The sequence below is a fragment of the Ahaetulla prasina genome, chromosome 1 (genome assembly GCF_028640845.1).
Source record: "Ahaetulla prasina isolate Xishuangbanna chromosome 1, ASM2864084v1, whole genome shotgun sequence".
In the NCBI taxonomy this organism is placed as follows: domain Eukaryota; kingdom Metazoa; phylum Chordata; class Lepidosauria; order Squamata; family Colubridae; genus Ahaetulla; species Ahaetulla prasina.
Window position 1 is genome coordinate 141110525 of NC_080539.1, and position 18295 is coordinate 141128819.

At 36.4% G+C, this 18295-nt stretch overlaps 1 protein-coding gene across 20 annotated transcripts in view; it reads left to right on the plus strand.

Moving 5' to 3' along the window:
- DST (dystonin) overlaps positions 1 to 18295 on the plus strand; it is a 381039-nt gene that overhangs the window by 206362 nt on the left and 156382 nt on the right. For 11 of the 20 annotated variants that reach the window (XM_058176703.1, XM_058176715.1, XM_058176721.1 and 8 more), the window contains 7 exons: positions 795 to 988; positions 2752 to 2914; positions 4116 to 4199; positions 4994 to 5101; positions 7069 to 7167; positions 9938 to 12619; positions 16898 to 17032. In XM_058176703.1, the coding sequence (XP_058032686.1) occupies positions 795 to 988; positions 2752 to 2914; positions 4116 to 4199; positions 4994 to 5101; positions 7069 to 7167; positions 9938 to 12619; positions 16898 to 17032 (3465 nt within the window). Of the gene's footprint in view, positions 1 to 794; positions 989 to 2751; positions 2915 to 4115; positions 4200 to 4993; positions 5102 to 7068; positions 7168 to 9937; positions 12620 to 13378; positions 16818 to 16897; positions 17033 to 18295 lie in introns of those variants that run through there. The other 9 variants (XM_058176775.1, XM_058176818.1, XM_058176801.1 and 6 more) reach the window with 2 other exon arrangements.

Consider the following 18295-nt stretch of genomic DNA (forward strand, 5'->3'; position numbering starts at 1 on the left):
ATCGATATGAATGTTAAGATGAAACATGTTACAAGCTACATAATGAGTGACTTTTAAGAGAGTGAATACTTGCAAATGTGAAAGTAGAATTGGAAGTACGGATAGATGGCTGATAAAATATAGTCAGTTCAAATGATTGTGGATGTCATCATTCCTCTGTATCCCTTTACTAGAAGCTGAGCTACATATTACACTGACTGATAATAAAAAATAGTCCAAATCTGCCAATTTCAAATATTGAAGTATTTCTTCCACTCTGGCCTTAAAGACAAAAATAGTTGAAGTAATCTAGTAAAAAAAGTATTTCCCTTTTCTTGCCTTATATCTATAACAAAGACATTTCTCCAGGAATAATGAAGTTGTAGCCTAGACTTTTTCCTTGCTCTCATTTTTCCCTCCTGCTTGGGAACATTGAAAAATATTAACTTCATGTGGAATAAACTCTGGAATACTTAATTGTATCTCCATGCTACATGATAAGAATACTGTAACTATTATAACATTACATGTGTTGGCAATATTTAGTAAAGTGAGTATGTTTGTTTGACATACCAAGATATATCCCTGTGATTATTTATAATATAGTAGTCCTCTCTTATCTATTAATTCATAAACATGCAAGTTACAGTGCTCATTGTCCTTACCTGGCAGATTGCTTGACCATGTTGATTGAGAATAATAATTGCAATCTGATATATCTGGGGTGGTGTGGGTTTGGAGCCTGAATATGGCATTTAGGAAGATGCCACTTGGAACAATATTGTCTGTTTGTCATCACATAATTTATTCATTAGCAATGGAGATCCGAAGTTGATGAAAAAAGAGAAGTATTCCATGCCTTAGAAGATGAACTCCAGAAAGCGAAAGCAATTAGCGATCAGATGTTTAAAACACACAAGGAACGTGATCTTGACTTTGACTGGCACAAAGAGAAAGCAGATCAGTTAACTGAGAGGTGGCAAAATGTTCATTCGCAGATTGAAAACAGGTTGGTATTTTCTTTTTAAAAACCTATATTGACAAGACTAAACTCATCAAGGGAGTATAAAATAATCTCATTGCATGATACTGTACTGTCAGGTGTGTAATGAATAGAACGACTACATTTAGCTGCCATTAGTTTGGAAGACATCATTTTGACAGTGATAGAAATAATATTGGAAAGAATGTGACAAAATAGTCAACTCTAAATGGTATTCAGGATGGCAGTAGATCTGTCTATCAGTAAAAGCTGAAGTCGCCCTGTGCTTGCTCTTTTCCTCACTTTCCTCGCAGGCCACTTTTCTCAATGACTCTCTTTTGAGTAGAAAAGTGTCAGGGGATTATGGTCTCCAGGAAAATTATCTGTTAGGGAGAGGATTCATCATTGCCCTTTTTAATTTTTTCCCCTAAGGTGATATTAGGACAAACTTGGACTTAAAGCAGTCGGGCCTGCCATTTATTAGAATAATGGTGAACTTCAGTTCATGAATATGTAAGAAATAGGGAGTAAGGAAACTTATTTATTACAGTTTTTTAGAATAGAAAAGTGTGTGGACATTAATTAAAAGTAATCGGTAGGTTTTTACATTTGAAATATTGTTTTCAAAACTAATTGTATTCTATAATAAACAATTAGACTGCATTAATCAATCTGGAGGCCCTGTAATAGAAATGGAAATCACTGCAGCCAATAGTGATTTTGTGGCTTTTCCCAGGAATGCTTCTGCAATTTTTATGAATGTAGTACCTATCTGAAATTCCTTAAACATCTATTTTCTTGGTCAGCCATGTGATCCTGGGGAAAAATGCAGCTGCTCTGATGAGTTGGAGATGGATGCTATGTGAGTGTCCCTGCTCCCACTGTAGCACCAGTTTTTCTTTCGAATCCAAAGCACTGCACAGCCCCACTAATTATACCTATAATTTTAGTTCAGTTGCATTTAGCATAACATTAAATTATTGCCTACTATTTCTTAGTGGAAACACTAAGTAGGCACTCTATTTTGCCTTGGAAACAGAGGTATATAAAACTTGCCATATACTCTTTTGCAATACAATGTGATATAATTGACAGAATAGTATTTTCTACAATGAATTTGAATTTAATGATCTTATGAAGAAATATTGACTGTTTATTCCTGGTTCCACACTGTAGTTCCGAAATTTACCTAATCAGAAATAAATTCAGAGAATAGCCCTCCAGTGGTGGTGGTACAGAACTGCAAGATAATTTTAAAGTTTGTAATCATTCCTGTTGATATTTGAAGTTATTTACTGCCTGGCATTTCAAACAAGGGACAAGCAGAGGCCTCCCCCCCTCCCCTAAAAAATAGAATAAGGACCACTATATTGATTTAATCCTTATGGAAAGATGTCCTGTTCTTTAGTATATATCTCTTATACAAGATAATTTCTTGATAATGTTAGCTAACTTGTAGAAGTTATAGAAGCTTGTAGAAGCTTTCACTGAAATGTCAAAATATTGTTTTACTAGTTTTGCAGTTCTTTTATATTAATCCTGAGAAAAATACTTAATGAAAGATAACTGACCAGCATTTTTCTTTTGCCATGAATTTACTAGTGAATTCCAGAATTCCTATGTTAATAAAAATCTATTACACAAAGAAAGTAATATGATTTATCTTAAGGTGTTGTACAACTGGAGAATATGTGCCAAGTATTATTACATCTTTATAAAAAGCAGTTACTGCAGTGTTGCATTAAAATAATCATTTATTCATTTCTGAATGGCTCTCATGTCAACTATAGGTTGCGTGACTTGGAGACTATCAATAAATCACTAAAGTACTACAGAGATACTTATGGTGCACTGGATAACTGGATCAAGCAAGTTGAAGAAACACAACAAAAATTTCAGGAAAACCCACCCCAGAACAGTAAAGCTCTGGCAAAACAGCTAAATGAGCAGAAGGTACAATCATGAAAAGTTCTGTAATATCGCTTAAATCGGATAGTCAACCTTTTTATACCTACCGCCCACTTTTGTATCTCTGTTAGTAGTAAAATTTTCTAACCGCCCACCGGTTCCACAGTAATGCGCTTTGTATCATCATCTGCGCATACCTCTCGCGCATCGTGCATTGGATTTGCGGGGGGCGCCGGCTACCAGCTCTGCTTGTCTGTTACAGCTGGGTGGTGTGGGGGGAGATGCGTGAGCTATTCTGGAATGAGGCTCTTTTGTTTGCGGTCGCACTATAGCACCATTTAGTTTCACTTATGTAACGTGAACTAAACTTATACGTGGGTGATACAAATAGTATATTTTCAAAAATTTAAATTGTCACGGGGAATTTTATGAAAACCTAATGAAAATGTTTTTAAATAATGCTATAAAAATGTTTTAAAAAGTCAATAAAAAAAAGGAAAGTGCTTCAGTATCGGACAAAACCCCTGCCGCCCACCATGAAAGCTGGAATGCCCACTAGTGGGCGGTAGGGACCAGGTTGACTACCAGGGGCTTAAATGAACCGAATTAATAATTCAGCTCCGCTGATTGATTATGCACCCTTGAATCATTTTTTTTTTTACTCTTAGTGACTACATAGATTTGTTCCTAACCTGATCTTTTAGGTCTTCCCGCAGTGAAGACCTCAATGTTATCGTCACTGTAACTGAATCCATCCTCTTCTCTCGTCTTTCAGTCTTTCTCAGCCTTACAACCTTCTCCAGATTGCTAGGTCTTCTGCATAATTTGATTCTGGTCATTTGTGCCTCAAGTAAGAACTCCGGGTTAATTTGGTTGAAGTTCTCCTGGTGTGTCTTCTTGGCTGTCCATGGTAGTTTTAGGAGTCTTCTCCAACACCAAAGTGCAAAGGACTCAATACTCTTCTTATCCTGCATTTTCAAAGTCCAGTTAAACTAAATAGCAATGTTCGTTTCAACTATTTAAAACAGTCTCATTTTAAATGCTGTATTGTAATGTCAGCATATAATTTGAGATAGTGTGATAGCATATGTAATTCTTAACATACGAAAAAATATTCTAAGCAACATAGTGCTTTTCTCTATTGGTTTACTTAAGTTATTTAGAAGGAGGAGGTTACAAAATGTATGCCTTAAAATATTTTTTATAAAGCATTGTTGTATATTGAGTGCCACTACTTATTTTACAGATGCTGGTGTCTGAAATAGAGATGAAACAAAACAAACTAGATGAATGCCAGAAATACTCAGAACAGTATTCAACTGCGGTGAAGGTAAACCTGCAGTTGTGTGTGTTTACTTATCAAAGTGAAAATAATCATGAGTACAAGTAGTTCTTGACTTGCAACCATTCATTTAGTGACTATTTGAAATTACGTCACTGAAAAAAGTAACTTATGACCGTCACAGCATCCCCAAAATCACTCGATCAAAATTTGGGTGCCTGGCATCCAATGTGTATTTAGAATGGTTGCCGCATCCTGGGGTTACATGATTGCCATTGACAACTTTCCCAGCTAGTTTCTGGCAAGCAAAGTCAGTGGAAGAAGCCAGATTCACTTAATACCATGTGATTCACTGCATTGATTCTTCTAACAAATGTGGCAAAAGCTGTAAAACCAGACATGATTCACTTAACAGTTATATCTTATTTAGCAAAGGAAATTCTAGTCCCAATTTTAACATAAGTCAAGAACTACATGTATTAAACTGTCACAGTTGGCCTTTTGCTGTAGTTGTTACCTGGAAATTTGGGGCTGCTTTCTCCTGCTTTTACTTCTATCCCCTTTGTGTAGGGATCTTCATTGGTGTTGCAAGGATGACCATCCTCATCCTGAGAAAATGTTTTTTTATATTACCAAAGCAATATGCAATGACATGATAGAAGCTGCTTTTCCCCTGGCTCTGGCAACTCTAGAGTTCAAGAGGAGTTGTTCAGCCCTTGCTATGTTCAGGTTTTACTACACTCGTATCATGGCCTTTTGTTGTGAACTGTGTTTATACTCTCAGAGGGATCCTTAGTAGAAAACATGTGATACCCCACCCACCTCGTCTCTTTTTTTTGTAGGATTATGAGTTGCAAACAATGACATACAGAGCCATGGTTGATTCCCAGCAAAAATCACCTGTAAAACGCAGAAGGATGCAGAGCTCCTCTGACTTCATTATACAAGAGGTAGGCTGTTTCTTTAAGTAGTTACTTATATGCTATTTATGTGTTTTCAGTCCTAGCCTTCACATTGCAAAACATTAAATGACAGAGGTTGGAAAAGGGAGAGCCATCAACCAAAGTTATACAAAAGTGGTACCCAGTTAATTAGAACATAAACAGAAGCCAGATGAAGGAAGTTCCCCTGGTAGCCAAATGTCAGGGCATGTTTTGAAGATGTTCATCTGACCTTGTCTGTCAGTGAGATATTTGGCATATAGGGAAGAGCAGGTTTTTTCCCCAACATGAAATTGCAGATAGCCACTTCCTTCTCATCATTTTGTCATTCATTAACATTTAAGACCAAAGGAAACTTGGAGTCAGGGCAGCAAAATGATCAAGAATGGAGTTGATCAAGATTAGTTAGGATTTTTTAGTCACAATTTTTAAAAGTTTAGTTTCTGCAAATGATCTGTCCCATTTTCAAATAATTCAGATATTCAGTGTTTATTTAGTAGTCAAATTTACACCCCATCTTTATTTTGTACAATTGAAGTTCCTACTTCCTGTTTTCTCCACATAACCCAGTGACGTGGTCAGGCTGAGAGAGAATTGCAGGTCCAAGGTCACCTATCCAGCTTTCATGCCTATGGAAGGACTAGAATTCAGTGTCTCCTGGTTTCTAATCTAGCATCTTTACCACTACACCAAACTGGTTCTGAAATAAGAGACGGGTCTAACTTGTGGAGTTCTTGCTTTTGCTGTATGTCATAGTTTTATTTTTGTAATAATAGTTGTTAAGCATGTTGATCCTGTTTCTGTGACATACTTGATTAACTCATGTTCAGGGAAAGTGTGTTGCATGAACTCCAGAACTGGATCAGCTGATGCATCCAGTTAACCAGGGATCTAGATTTAGCTCCAGAAGGTCAGAGCTTGTTTGAGGCTTAGCTTAGCGCCCCAGTTTCTGAAAGCTGACTGCACCTTCTGATGTCTGTGATCTAGATATAGTTCTAGAGCGCCTCCGAAAAAGCCACATTGACAGAAAGTGCATAATCACTTTAGGCAGATCATTTTATTACAATCACAAGGCCAGAAAATAATAAGACAGGTAATAGTTACCTACAGAAAGTGGATATAAGTAATCCTGCTTCTAACTTTGTCCACAGCGGTAATGATACTGGTTTTGCCAGTGCAGACTTTAAAAAGTCTTTCAGTAGATAACTATGGATACCTGCAGCATAGTCTCTTTTGCAGTGGCTAGAAGAGCCTAGAAAATGACTACCAGAAAGACTGTTTGAGATATCCCAGTTCATGTGTTGCTGGTACATAGAAATGAGTTAATGCAAACTATGCCTGTTATGCCTTTAGAACCTTAAATCTCATTTTCCACTGTACTGAATGAGACGAGGTCTCATTTAGAAAACACTGCTAGGCTGCATTGCATATGATTACTAGAGCTAGTGGTTTAAAGCATGAGGATTTAAGAATTAAGAAATGAATTCCACAATAGCAGTAGCATTTAGGCTTATATACCATTCCACAGTGCACTCTAAGCAATTTACAATATCAGCATTACTTGCATATTGTCCCCCAACAATCTGGGTCCTCATTTTACTGACCTCTGAAGGATGGAAAGCTGAATCAGCTTCGAGCCCATCAGATCAAACTCCAGGCTACAGACAGAGTTTACTTTCAATACTGCATTTTAACCACTGTGCCATCAAGGCTAATCATCATGATGCAATGATTCGTCATCTTTCGTTCCTGAGATCATCTGTAGTATTTACTTGAGGCCACCCAAGACAGATAGAAGACAGTTCTATTCCAAAGCTTTGGGACATTGGCTCCTGAAGCCCTTTTTCTTACGACTGACAGATGTAGTACATTTCTCAAGCTTGATCACAAAACACTTTCCCTTTCTTTCAGAAATCATAATGGAAGCTACATTCTTTATTTGTTATATTTTCAACTATTCATCTGTTTCCTTTTAGTTTATGGATTTACGAACACGCTACACAGCCTTGGTAACATTGATGACTCAGTATATAAAGTTTGCTGGTGACTCTTTGAAAAGATTAGAAGAGGAAGAGGTAAGTCAATAGATATTATCAAAGGAAACAGTAGAACAATAAACTTGCAGTTATGCCTTTAGGTGAAAATGTAAATATCAGAATTTCTTTATCGGCTTTATGTTATTTATAGGCAGTAGTATTGAAACTGGTGTAATAAATGCATATTATTTGCATTTTGTATGCCATATTGGCTCTTTAATAATTCTGATTAAAAAACTTCCTAATCAACCTGATTGCTTTTCACCTGTAAGTTGCTAAAACACTTTTCTGTGGTATTGGGTCTTCATAGAAATCTCCCAGATACAGTGCAACCCATAAAATTAGCTCCTTTATATAAAGTTATGTTAAAGATAAATTTTATTGCATTGTTAAAGATGCAGAAGGAATTGATGATCTGTCTTTTCCATATATTGTTCTGTCAGGTAATGAGAAACCCAATCTCTCCTGAACAAGTCAGAATGTCCAGTTTTGACTTAATAGTTTGCTTAGTCACCTTCTAGAAAAACAAATACTGTTCTATAAACAATTGTTTAGACCAATTCATCAGAGTTCTTTCATTCTATTGCAGTATTTATTGTCATCGTAAGAAGAATGTACAGGAATCATCTAAATCAGCTAAAACTTTTTAGCATACTTCGTATTTATTAGTCCTAAACAGTCAGTAAACTGCTATTTTAAATATCTTTGTTGTCACTTTTTGGGATAATTTGGCATAGGATTGATAGGGTTGGAAGTTGGGGAAATAAATAGCAGCAGCCATTCTCCATTTTAAAATGTGTTGCCAGAAAGTGACCACAAAAAGAGAACATAACCAGAAGAAACAAAACATATTGACAATACAGCTAGCAATAAAGTCAAATTATTTAGTCATGATGAAGTCACATGCAAGTAAAGGTTCCTTAATTAATCGCACCATATGTAATACTGAGCAAAACAGTTGTAGAAAATCTTTGTAGAAAGAGTATGGGTGGTTCTGAATCTGTTGTTCGGCTGTGAGTGAAAAAAAAACACACAACGAGAAATAATAAAGAGAAGTGATAAATAAAAATCATAAACATTGGTAGAATCTTTGATGGGAAAATGAAATTAAAATTAAGAGATGGGCAACTAACCTACAGAGATTATGCCAAAAAAGTGTGATTTTCTGTCAGAAATGTAAATATGAAACCATCATAAAGATTATTCCCTAGAGCAGTGTTTCTTAAAGTATAGTCGTAGGATGCCTATGGCTTAGGGCCCGGGTACTTATGGGACCGCCTGCTGTTACCTTTTGCCTCCCATCGACCCGTACGCTCCCACAGAGAGGGTCTTCTCAGGGTGCCGTCCGCCAAGCAATGCCGGCTGGTGGCCCCCAGGGGAAGGGTCTTCTCTGTTGGAGCACCTACCCTCTGGAACGAACTTCCCCCCGGTTTGCGCCAAATATCTGACCTTCGGACCTTTCGCCGGGAATTAAAAATTTACTTATTCATCCAAGCGGGACTGGCCTGATTTTTAAATTTAAATTTTAAATTTTAAATTTTTGTAATTTTATATGGGTTATTTTAGGTTGGGTCAATTGACGGTTTTAATTCGGCCATTATTGAATATGTTTTTTAAATTGTTATTTTAACTTTGTATATTTTATTGTTTTTATCTTTGGCTGTACACCGCCCTGAGTCGTTCGGGAGAAGGGCGGTATAAAAATTTAAATAAAATAAATAAATAAATAAATAAATAAATGCCTGTGGGTTTAATTGCTTTCAAACTAATTCCAAATGGCCTTGTAAGATTTATAAAAGTTATGTGATCAATTTGCCTAATCATTTATTTATAATTGGTTTATATTTAAGTATAAAGTACAGCAATGTGAATCCTATATTATTCATAAATAAAATTGTAATTTCAGTGGATTTATTCTGAATGGCATAGTCAAAATCCAAACTCTTTTAACAAAAATACTCTTGGTTGTATCAGAATTAGAGGATTACAGTGGAACTATAATTATGGAAATTTAAAAATAGTACTGCAACATGTTGCTGTTTCTTTAGAAATTGTATATGAAAGTAGAATTTTATCACAATCATTTGAGATCTGATGGAAATTCAGTTCTATTTGAATAGTTTTTCGATTGAATGTGACTCTCTTAAATAGGGAAGCAGAAGTGGGTAAGAAGCACCTGTGTGCTAGTGTAATATAATCAGATGTATGAAAAAAATGCTGTACAATTTTAGAATAAGGTTGTTCTGTTTTCATTTGGATAGAGAAAAAAAATGACAAAAATCTACTACCTGGATTTAAATAACGGTTATAAAAGGATATGCTTATTTCCTAATTAAATCAGCTTCCGGGGCCATCAAGTTTATGAAAGTATTTTCAAACTGAATCAAGAATTGTCCTATGCACTAAAACGTTTCTTTTCGTATTCAACTAACCCTAACATGCCGAAATGCTTTTTTTTTCCTTGCATGATGTGTATTGCTGAGAAGTTATTCCACTTTAGCTTTCAAGCAGAGACACATGCAAGTCTGCTTTGGGGCAGAAACTTCCAATCCTTGAACAGCTCTTGTCCTGAATGAGCAGAGAATTCTTCTTGAGGACATCAGTTGGTGGACTCCTCATTGCAGCTTTTTCTTTCCTCTTGTGGTGTCTTTCTGAGCGGGACTGTGGTGGTGGTGGGCAGCAGTCTGTGTTGCTGAAATATGCTGTAGGTAATAGTGTAAGTATTTGCAACCGTGCGTTAACCATTTCAACACGTTTCAGTACTGTATTAAAACAAATGGTAATACTTCTTTCTTCTTTTACTTTTAAGACCTTGAAAAACAAGGAGGCCCTTGTACGTGGGGAATTTTCTAACCTGGAAGAACAGCAGAAAGCAGTGTTGAATGAGAACAAGAAATTTATGGCAAGAATAAGTGAACTTGAGAAGGCTCTGGAGGCAATAAGGAAACAGAAGCTGCAGCTGGAGGAAGAACTTCCAAAAGCCAAAGAAGATGCAGAAAGAGAATTAAAGAAGCAGCAGAAGAAAATAGAAGAGATTTGTCTTCAGAAAGTTAAGGCTGAGCAAGAAGCGAAGCGAATTTCCATGGAATTAGAGGATGTTCTTAAAGAGAAAGAAGCTGCAGAGCAGGAGTTAGAACGTGTGAAACAGCTCACTTTGAAAGCTGAGGTTCAAAGAAATGCGGTTGAAGAAAACCTTAGGGCTTTCAGAATTCAACTCGAAGAAAGCAACATGATTCGAAAAACCTTTGAAGAACATTTAAAAAGGAAAGACACAAGTCTTCAGGACCTGGAGCAGCAAAAAAAGGCTTTAATGGAAGAGCTGAAGAAAAAAACAGCTGAAGAAGAGAAGCTTTTGAAACTAATTAAGGAAATGGAACGTGATCTGGAGCTGCAAGGTAGTTCAGTGAAAAACAAGTTCAGAGAAAAAGAAATAACTGACATCAGAAGGCAAATTACTATAATAGGAAGAGAAACTTGCTCAGACATTTTCAGAGAAAAGCAAGACATAAAGAACATAGAGGAATTCCAACAAATAGTAGATGAACTAACAGTGGCCAACAAGAAGTCTGAAAAAATAATTAAGGATTTAAAATACGAACTTCATGAACTTGAGCTACAGAATGCATCCTCTGAAGAAAAAGCTCGTTTATTAAAAGAAAAACTAGATGAAGCCAATCATTCTCTCAGACGCCTTAAAATAGAGTTAGACCAAAAAGAATTGGTTGAACAAGGTTACTTGGAACAACTAAAAGAACTTGACAAGCAGCTGCAGAAAGCCACAGGCAAAGCTGAAGAAGTAATGCAAGAATCCATGGAACTTAAAAGAATTAATATGAATTATCAAGAAGACTTGAGGTCACTTCAAAAGGAAAAGGCACAGTTAAAGAGGGAGCTGGAGGAATTGACAAGGACACACACAGAAATTGAAATTATTGCTCAGCAGTTGCGTTCACAGATTGCCTCTCTTCAACAAGAGAAAATGATAGCTGAACAGAGAACTATATCATGTAAAGGGGAAGCAAGCAATCTGCAGGAGCAATTTAGAAAACTGCAGGAGCAATTGCTTCAAAAAACAAGAGAAGAAAAAGAGAGCCAGCTGACTATTCAAAGACTGAAAGATGACTTAGCTGACAGTAATCACTTGGTAGAAAAATTAAAACAAAAGGTGGAGGAGCTTACCAGGTGGAATAGTGAAACCAAACTTATGATGACTGAAGTGCACACTGAATCAGAGAGGATAGTTCTGGAGAGACAGATTATTGACAGGAAAAATGATGAATTAAAAGCTTTGGTTGATAGCTTCAAGGAGCAGCTCCGCGTTACAAATGAAGAGCTGCACAGACAGATCATAATTGAGCAAGAGCACTTGGATAAAATAAAGAGATTAGAAGATGAGTTAGTCAATGCAAAAGATGTAATTAATGAGTATAAGCAGAAATGCGATAGGGATATCACTTATAACATGAATACTGAGATGGAGCTAAGAAATCTAAACACCCAGGTGAGTACATTCGCTATGGAAATTAAAATGAATGAGCAGAAAATCCAGCAGCAACAAGCTCATATTCAAGAACTCAACAATAAGATAAAGAAGCTTCAAGATGATTTCCACCAGAAGACTTTAGATGAGCAAACCGCACGTAAAAAGATGGCATTACTCCAGGAAGAGTCAATTAAATACAAGCATTCTGCCGAAGAATTTAAGAAGAAATTTGATAAACTCTTGGAATCGCACAACATTGCTGAAAATGACATTTCAGGCATAAGGATGGAGTGCATCACTTTACAACAAGAGAAGCACATGGCTCAAGAAAACATCAGAATGTATCAGATTCAGATTGAAGATTTGCAGAACAGACTTCAAAAATGCCGTGATCAGCTGCAACAAGGGAAACATGCAGAAATGGAACATTTGCAGAAGTACCGCAAACTAGAAGAGGAGTTCCAAATGCAGAAACGAACAATGGAACACTTGAAGCACCAAATAGATCTGCAGAAAAGAGAGCACTGCAATCAGTTGCGCTTGTTTCAGAACGAGATCAACAAAAAGAACGTCCAGTTGGACTTTGGATTGAAAGGACTTGACTACAGTTACTTGGGAGATGCCTCTCTGAGAGATTTTGAACAACGTAAATTGTGTACAAATACTTCTCCTTTATTAAGAAGAAGGCAAACTGAGATAAGCAGCACAGGTTGTAAAGCTGAACAGCTACTAGCTCCGAAATTACAGATGGTTTCCACTGATTCATTGCCACGAGAAAAGCCATTCCAGATGTCTGGAATCGCTCACTCTTTGGGAAGTGGAGTAAACCAACAATCATATTCGGAATATGTTTCCCAAACAAGTACACAATTTGAAATCAGCATTGATAACAACAAACCTGCCACAAGATTATCAGAAATAGATAACTTGAGAGATGGCAAATTCCTCAGTTCACGACAGGAAGAAAGTTATGAAATGGGATTAGGGAAACAACTACATCCGCTGGAGGTACACCATACAATTTGATATTTATGGCCTTCGTTGTACTTTCTACCTTTAAGCCTTCTTTAGCACTTTTCTTTTCTTCTACTGAAGGTTCTCTGTTTATTTAAAAGTTGGTATCAGATCCATAGAAAAAACATATTTATTTAGATGTACTTTCCACCTACATGTCTGTCTAACAATGCTAAATGGGTGTATGTTATTATAAAGATAAATACACACAATTCAAATCAACATCAACATTATGAGATTTGCAACAAAAATGCCCCTTCCTAAAGAAGTTTCTGTTCAGGATTCTCTACTAATCCCACCCCAACCCCCTGCATGTTTTCCATCTCTTCCAGTTGTCACTTCTATTGTGTGGCACTTTCACCCTTCACTAACCTTGTATTTTTGTCCTTTTAGATTTTTTAAATAGATTTTTTTGTAAAAGATGACTTTCCCTTGGACACACCAATGTCTAGTTTTGGCTACAATCCGACTATTGTGGATCATGACACCTACCTATTAGCTGGAGTAATGATCACCAGTTGCAATTTTTAAATTGTAGGCACCAAAGCATATTCTTTCTTTTTCTGTTGTTTTTCTGTGTTTCCATTCAGCTTTTCTGCTCATACAGCTTCTGTGCTGTCAGTACTAATAAACTGGCCGATGCTTGTTTGCTGTTTGTATTCTGCATTCCTCCCTCCCACTTACTGTAATATATGATGTTGCTTTCTAAATATAATATCCTTCACAATGTTAAAAAAAAATTCCTGTTTACAGATAGTGAACAGCAAGCAGTATGGTGTACATGCTGAAGCTTCTACATATAATCAAGAAAATGGCAAGACATTTGGTAATGAAGGAAGACTTCTTGAGGGATACAGAGCATCAGAAGGGTTTAGGAGTGAAGATGTTTCAAAGATCAGTGCTGCCTTAGAGGAGAAGCAAGCCAAGGAGATTCCTACTGAATATGATAAGATAAAATTTCAAGGCCTCCGAGAGGAAGTAAATGCCAGGCAGTTGATTGAAGTTAAGCTTCTAGACTTGACCACAGCTGGACAGCTCCACTCAGGGAAGAAGGCCATTGCTGAGGTGCAAAAAGACCTTGAGATTTTTTTAACAAAGCCTACTGCTCTAGCTGGGCTGTACATAGAAGCTAGCAAAAACAAGATCTCGCTCACTTCTGCAGCTAAACAAAGAGTAATTGACAAAACATCAGCTCTAGCATTGTTAGAAGCTCAGGTTGCCACAGGTTTCATCATTGATCCCATAACTGGTAAAAAATTCTCAGTGGATGAATCGGTCATCAGCGGACTGGTAGATTATGAATGGAAAACCAGGCTTCTGGAGGCAGAAAAGGCAGTTTTAGGTTATCTGTTTTCTGGGAAAAAGCTGTCTGTTTACCAAGCAGTGGAAAGTAGAATCTTAGAAAGGCAAAAAGGCAAAAACATTCTTGAGGTTCAGATTGCCACTGGGGGAGTCATTGACCCTGTCAGAAGCGTCCGTATTTCTCCCGAGATTGCAGTGGAGCTAGGGTTGTTGAATAACACAATGCTGAAATATTTACACGAACCTTCCAGTAACAAAAAAAGCTTTGAGAATCCCAATAACAGGCAAGCCATGTATTATAGTGACCTGCTGAAATTGTGTGTGCTTGAGGTAGCTAGCAAATGCTTCCTGCTTCCGGTTGGGGAGAAGAAAATAAGCACTCCATCTGCAGAAAAGATTCATAAAGTATCTGTGGTTAACATTAATACTGGTGCAGAAATGACTTCCTATGAGGCATATAAAAAGTCCCTGATAGACAAAAGTACATACCTTGAGCTATCTGGACAGGAATTTCAATGGAAAGAGTCCACGTGCTTTGATGCCAGTGGAAATTCTTACTTTGTTCTGACAGACCTGAAAACAGGGCTGCAGTTCAATATTGATGAGGCCTTAATTGCTGGCAAAATAGACAGAGTGTCAGTCAGTAAATACAAGGAAGGGCATCTTACAGCTAGTGAGCTTGGTGACATTTTGTTGACCAATTCCAAGCCACATACCGATCTCCATAGTCCCATTGCTGGGGTCTGGCTGCCTGAGACAAATGAAAGAATGGCTATTGCAAAAGCTTCTCGCAAAAACCTGGTGGACAGGAACACTGCGCTGAGGTGTCTGGAGGCTCAAATCTGCACAGGAGGGGTAATCGATCCCTTGACTGGAAAGAGGTACCCAGTAGCAGAAGCCTTGCAAAGGGAGTTAATTGACGAGGCATGTGTTAAACACCTTCAGCAGTGTGAATTGGTCTTCACTGGCATTAAGCACCCTTTATCAAACAATATTCTCTCAATCACCGAAGCAATAAATAAAAACCTTCTAGACAAAGAAGTAGGCACTCGCTGCTTGGAATATCAGCATTTGACGGGTGGGTTGATAGATCCCAAATCTCATTCTAGATTGTCAATGGAGGATGCCATCAAGAATGGCCTAATTGATGCTGTTACTGCCACAAAAACTCAAGATGATAAATTCTACATAAAAAGCCTGATGTGCCCTAAGACAAAAAAGCAATTAACCTATCAGGAAGCTCTCCAGAGAGCTATTTTTGACTGCCATACTGGGCTACGCTTGCTAGAAGCCTCCGAGCTGATCACCTCAGGGATATCAAGGCTTTATTATTCTACCCAGTGACAAAACTAACCTGGCCGTCTATTTTTTGAGACAAAGTTTTTTGTAACAACAGATTATTCTTAAGAGTAAACAGGGAGCATACCCCACAATCACTGATGACATTACCTTGTTGGGTAGCTAAATGTTTGCAAGTTTACAGCCAAGTTCAGAGAGACTGTACCAAGGATTCTACAGTTCAACCCTCAGCTATAGATATTCTCTTCTGTTGGAACCAAGTTCCATTCTGTGGTAAGGGAGAAAGCTGTCACGTCATAGAAATAATCCCCACTTATATAATTGTACAACATGGTGGAGGGGAAAAAAATCACTCCTTGCAACAGTTTGGCTTTGTTTATATATGGTTGTTTGCATACTCTAAATCTAGTATTGCTCTATGCTTGTAACCTTAGAACACAATAAAATTTAGATATTTCTATATTTTATACTGGTTTCTGTGGAAGATTTAAATTCATGCTTAATTTTTTTCATAATGTAACTGTACTTCAGTTATGATTGGATTGTGCTTCAGTTGCTGTTGTTATCTATAAATAAAAACAGTAGCTTATAAAAAGATGAAATATATTGATATGTTTCACTTCATTCTAATTTGGTTTTTGTCATTCTAGCTGAACTTTTTAAATTTATTATTCCATTGTAATCAAATCAGTGTAAGTTATTAAAAATCATGAATTTCAGAATTTCCACCAAAGTTAAGTACAGTAGAGAGCTAAGTGTGTAGACTCTCTTATAATGACACTTAAATGCTTATTTTCACAACTACTACTGCCAATTTTCATAGTAAAACATGGAATTATAAACTTGAAGGAGTTCATAGATAAATTATATGGAAAAAATATTTAAAAGGGTAGAAGATGCAAATTTCCATTTAGTCGAGTCTGTTAAAGTAAGGTAGTAACAATCTTAAGTACTTGATAATGAATTATACTTACTGAGCCCTATATTTTAGTTTAAACATTCAAGATTGGTCAGTCAAAAAATTTAAGAATAATTTTATATTCCTGTTATACCAAATTAAAATGAACTGTTCTCTTTATTTTATCACTTGAGTCTTTACATTTCTTCTAATTGGAGCCTTAAATTATCAGTGGAGATGGCTATACAGCTGTCAAACTGGAGTTCCTTTCTGATGGATCAGTTATCGCCTGATGAATAAAAATTGTATGATATTTTGTCTATGGGAAGGGTTTTAGGTATTTTATATTAATGAAATGTGGTAACCTCTTTAACTGCATGATGTCAGGTATGGGTTTATATCTAATGCAAAAGCTGCAGTTTAACTAATAAAAGTTTTCCTTCCCATTGTTAGGACACTAACTGTTTCTGTCATACACATTGAATCAGCTCTGTATAGAAGAATGTGTTCATATGTATCATAATGACTATCCTGTTTTTTTTTAAAAAAATTACCTTCAAATAACAGTTGATATTTTAAAAAAATGTTAATCGCTCCCCTCCCTTTTAATCCATACATAATGAACCACCAGCAACTGGAATAAAAATAAAGTTTAACTCTGGCATCTTCGACAATAAATTTCTTAACAGAATAGTTACATTTGGTCTGTATTTATGGTTTAATGTCCAGCAGTTTTAAATATTTCTGTACTTATAATGCCCGTTGTTTATCAGAAATCAATGGAAGAAGAAAAGAAAGAACATGTTGAAAAAACTGGGGACTTACTGAAATGGGTTACAGAAATCACCAGGAGCCTCAACAAAGGCAGCGGAGAAAGGGCTGAAAAAGCAGATTTTCTTAAGAAGCAGGTATTAAAACATTGCTTCAGTGTATATAATAAACAGCTGCATGGATCTGTAATCTTTGATTTTTGCATGTCTGTGTTTCTACTAAGGAGTCAACTGTGGCTCGTGCACATTATTTCATTTCTTCATACCAGCAAGCTGAAGGGTCTCAGGCAAGATTCTTTGTATGCCCTACATCAGTCCCAATAACATTCTCCTTTGGTTTCAAATTTTCATAAAATTTATATTCACCTATACTAGTATTTAGATTTATACATCACTTTTCTCAAAGAATAAACTTGTAATGATTCCATAAAGTAGTGAACATTTAGAGAATGTTTTCCTTACTTCGTACTTATCACTTGTCGATGTATGATTTTGGAAATGGGCCATGAAGACGTCTGCTCAATTCAACTGGTATTTGGCAAGTGGCTGAGAAAGAAAGAAAACAAACAAACAAACAAACAAACAAACAACCTGGAATGAGGGGTACAGGGGTTATGACTGTTAAAATAACTTATGTCTCCAGAGTGTCGGGGCCAACCCTGTCAACCTAGTTGGATGATTTTTGGGGAGGGCGGTTTTTTTTTTAGACATGAATTGTTGGGTGTCCATGTGTTTTTTCTAAAATTCACTGTTGGTTATATGAATCACATGTTGCCACTCTTAGTAAAGAACAGCATATTTGAAAGTACAGTTTAGCAGTCCATGGTATTTTCATAGGGCCAACAAAACAATAGGAAACACATATCTAACATTACTGATTTCTGTTGCATAACCTCAGAAGAGTCAACCTTCATACTAAGGAGAGTATGGTCTGTGAACCCAGCTTCTTCTGGTTTATTCAGCAACATCTGGGTAAACAAATCATAGCATAGTATGTTGTATGCTAAAATCCAAGTTAAATTTACACTAAATTAAAATATCCTTCTTTTGTTAAAATTTAAAACTTTACCTAATACATAAATTGAACATATTAATTCTAAGTTTCCCTCAGAAAATACTTCTCAACCAAGAAGCATTATATATATATATTTGCTAGATATACTTACAGATTTTTGCATGAGTGTAGAAGGCTTTTTACTAGTTTCTATCCATTCAGTGAATATTACTGTAACAGAGGCATATTTTATAGATTTGGATTCAAATTTCATCTTAAATCTTATCAGTTCTAGTCAGAAGAAAGTAAGCTTGATATTTTTCTTTTGAAAAATCCAAAACAATGTCATCATGGATATTGTAATTAAAGAGATGACAATTTGTTTGGCTACTTCCCCTGCTGACTTC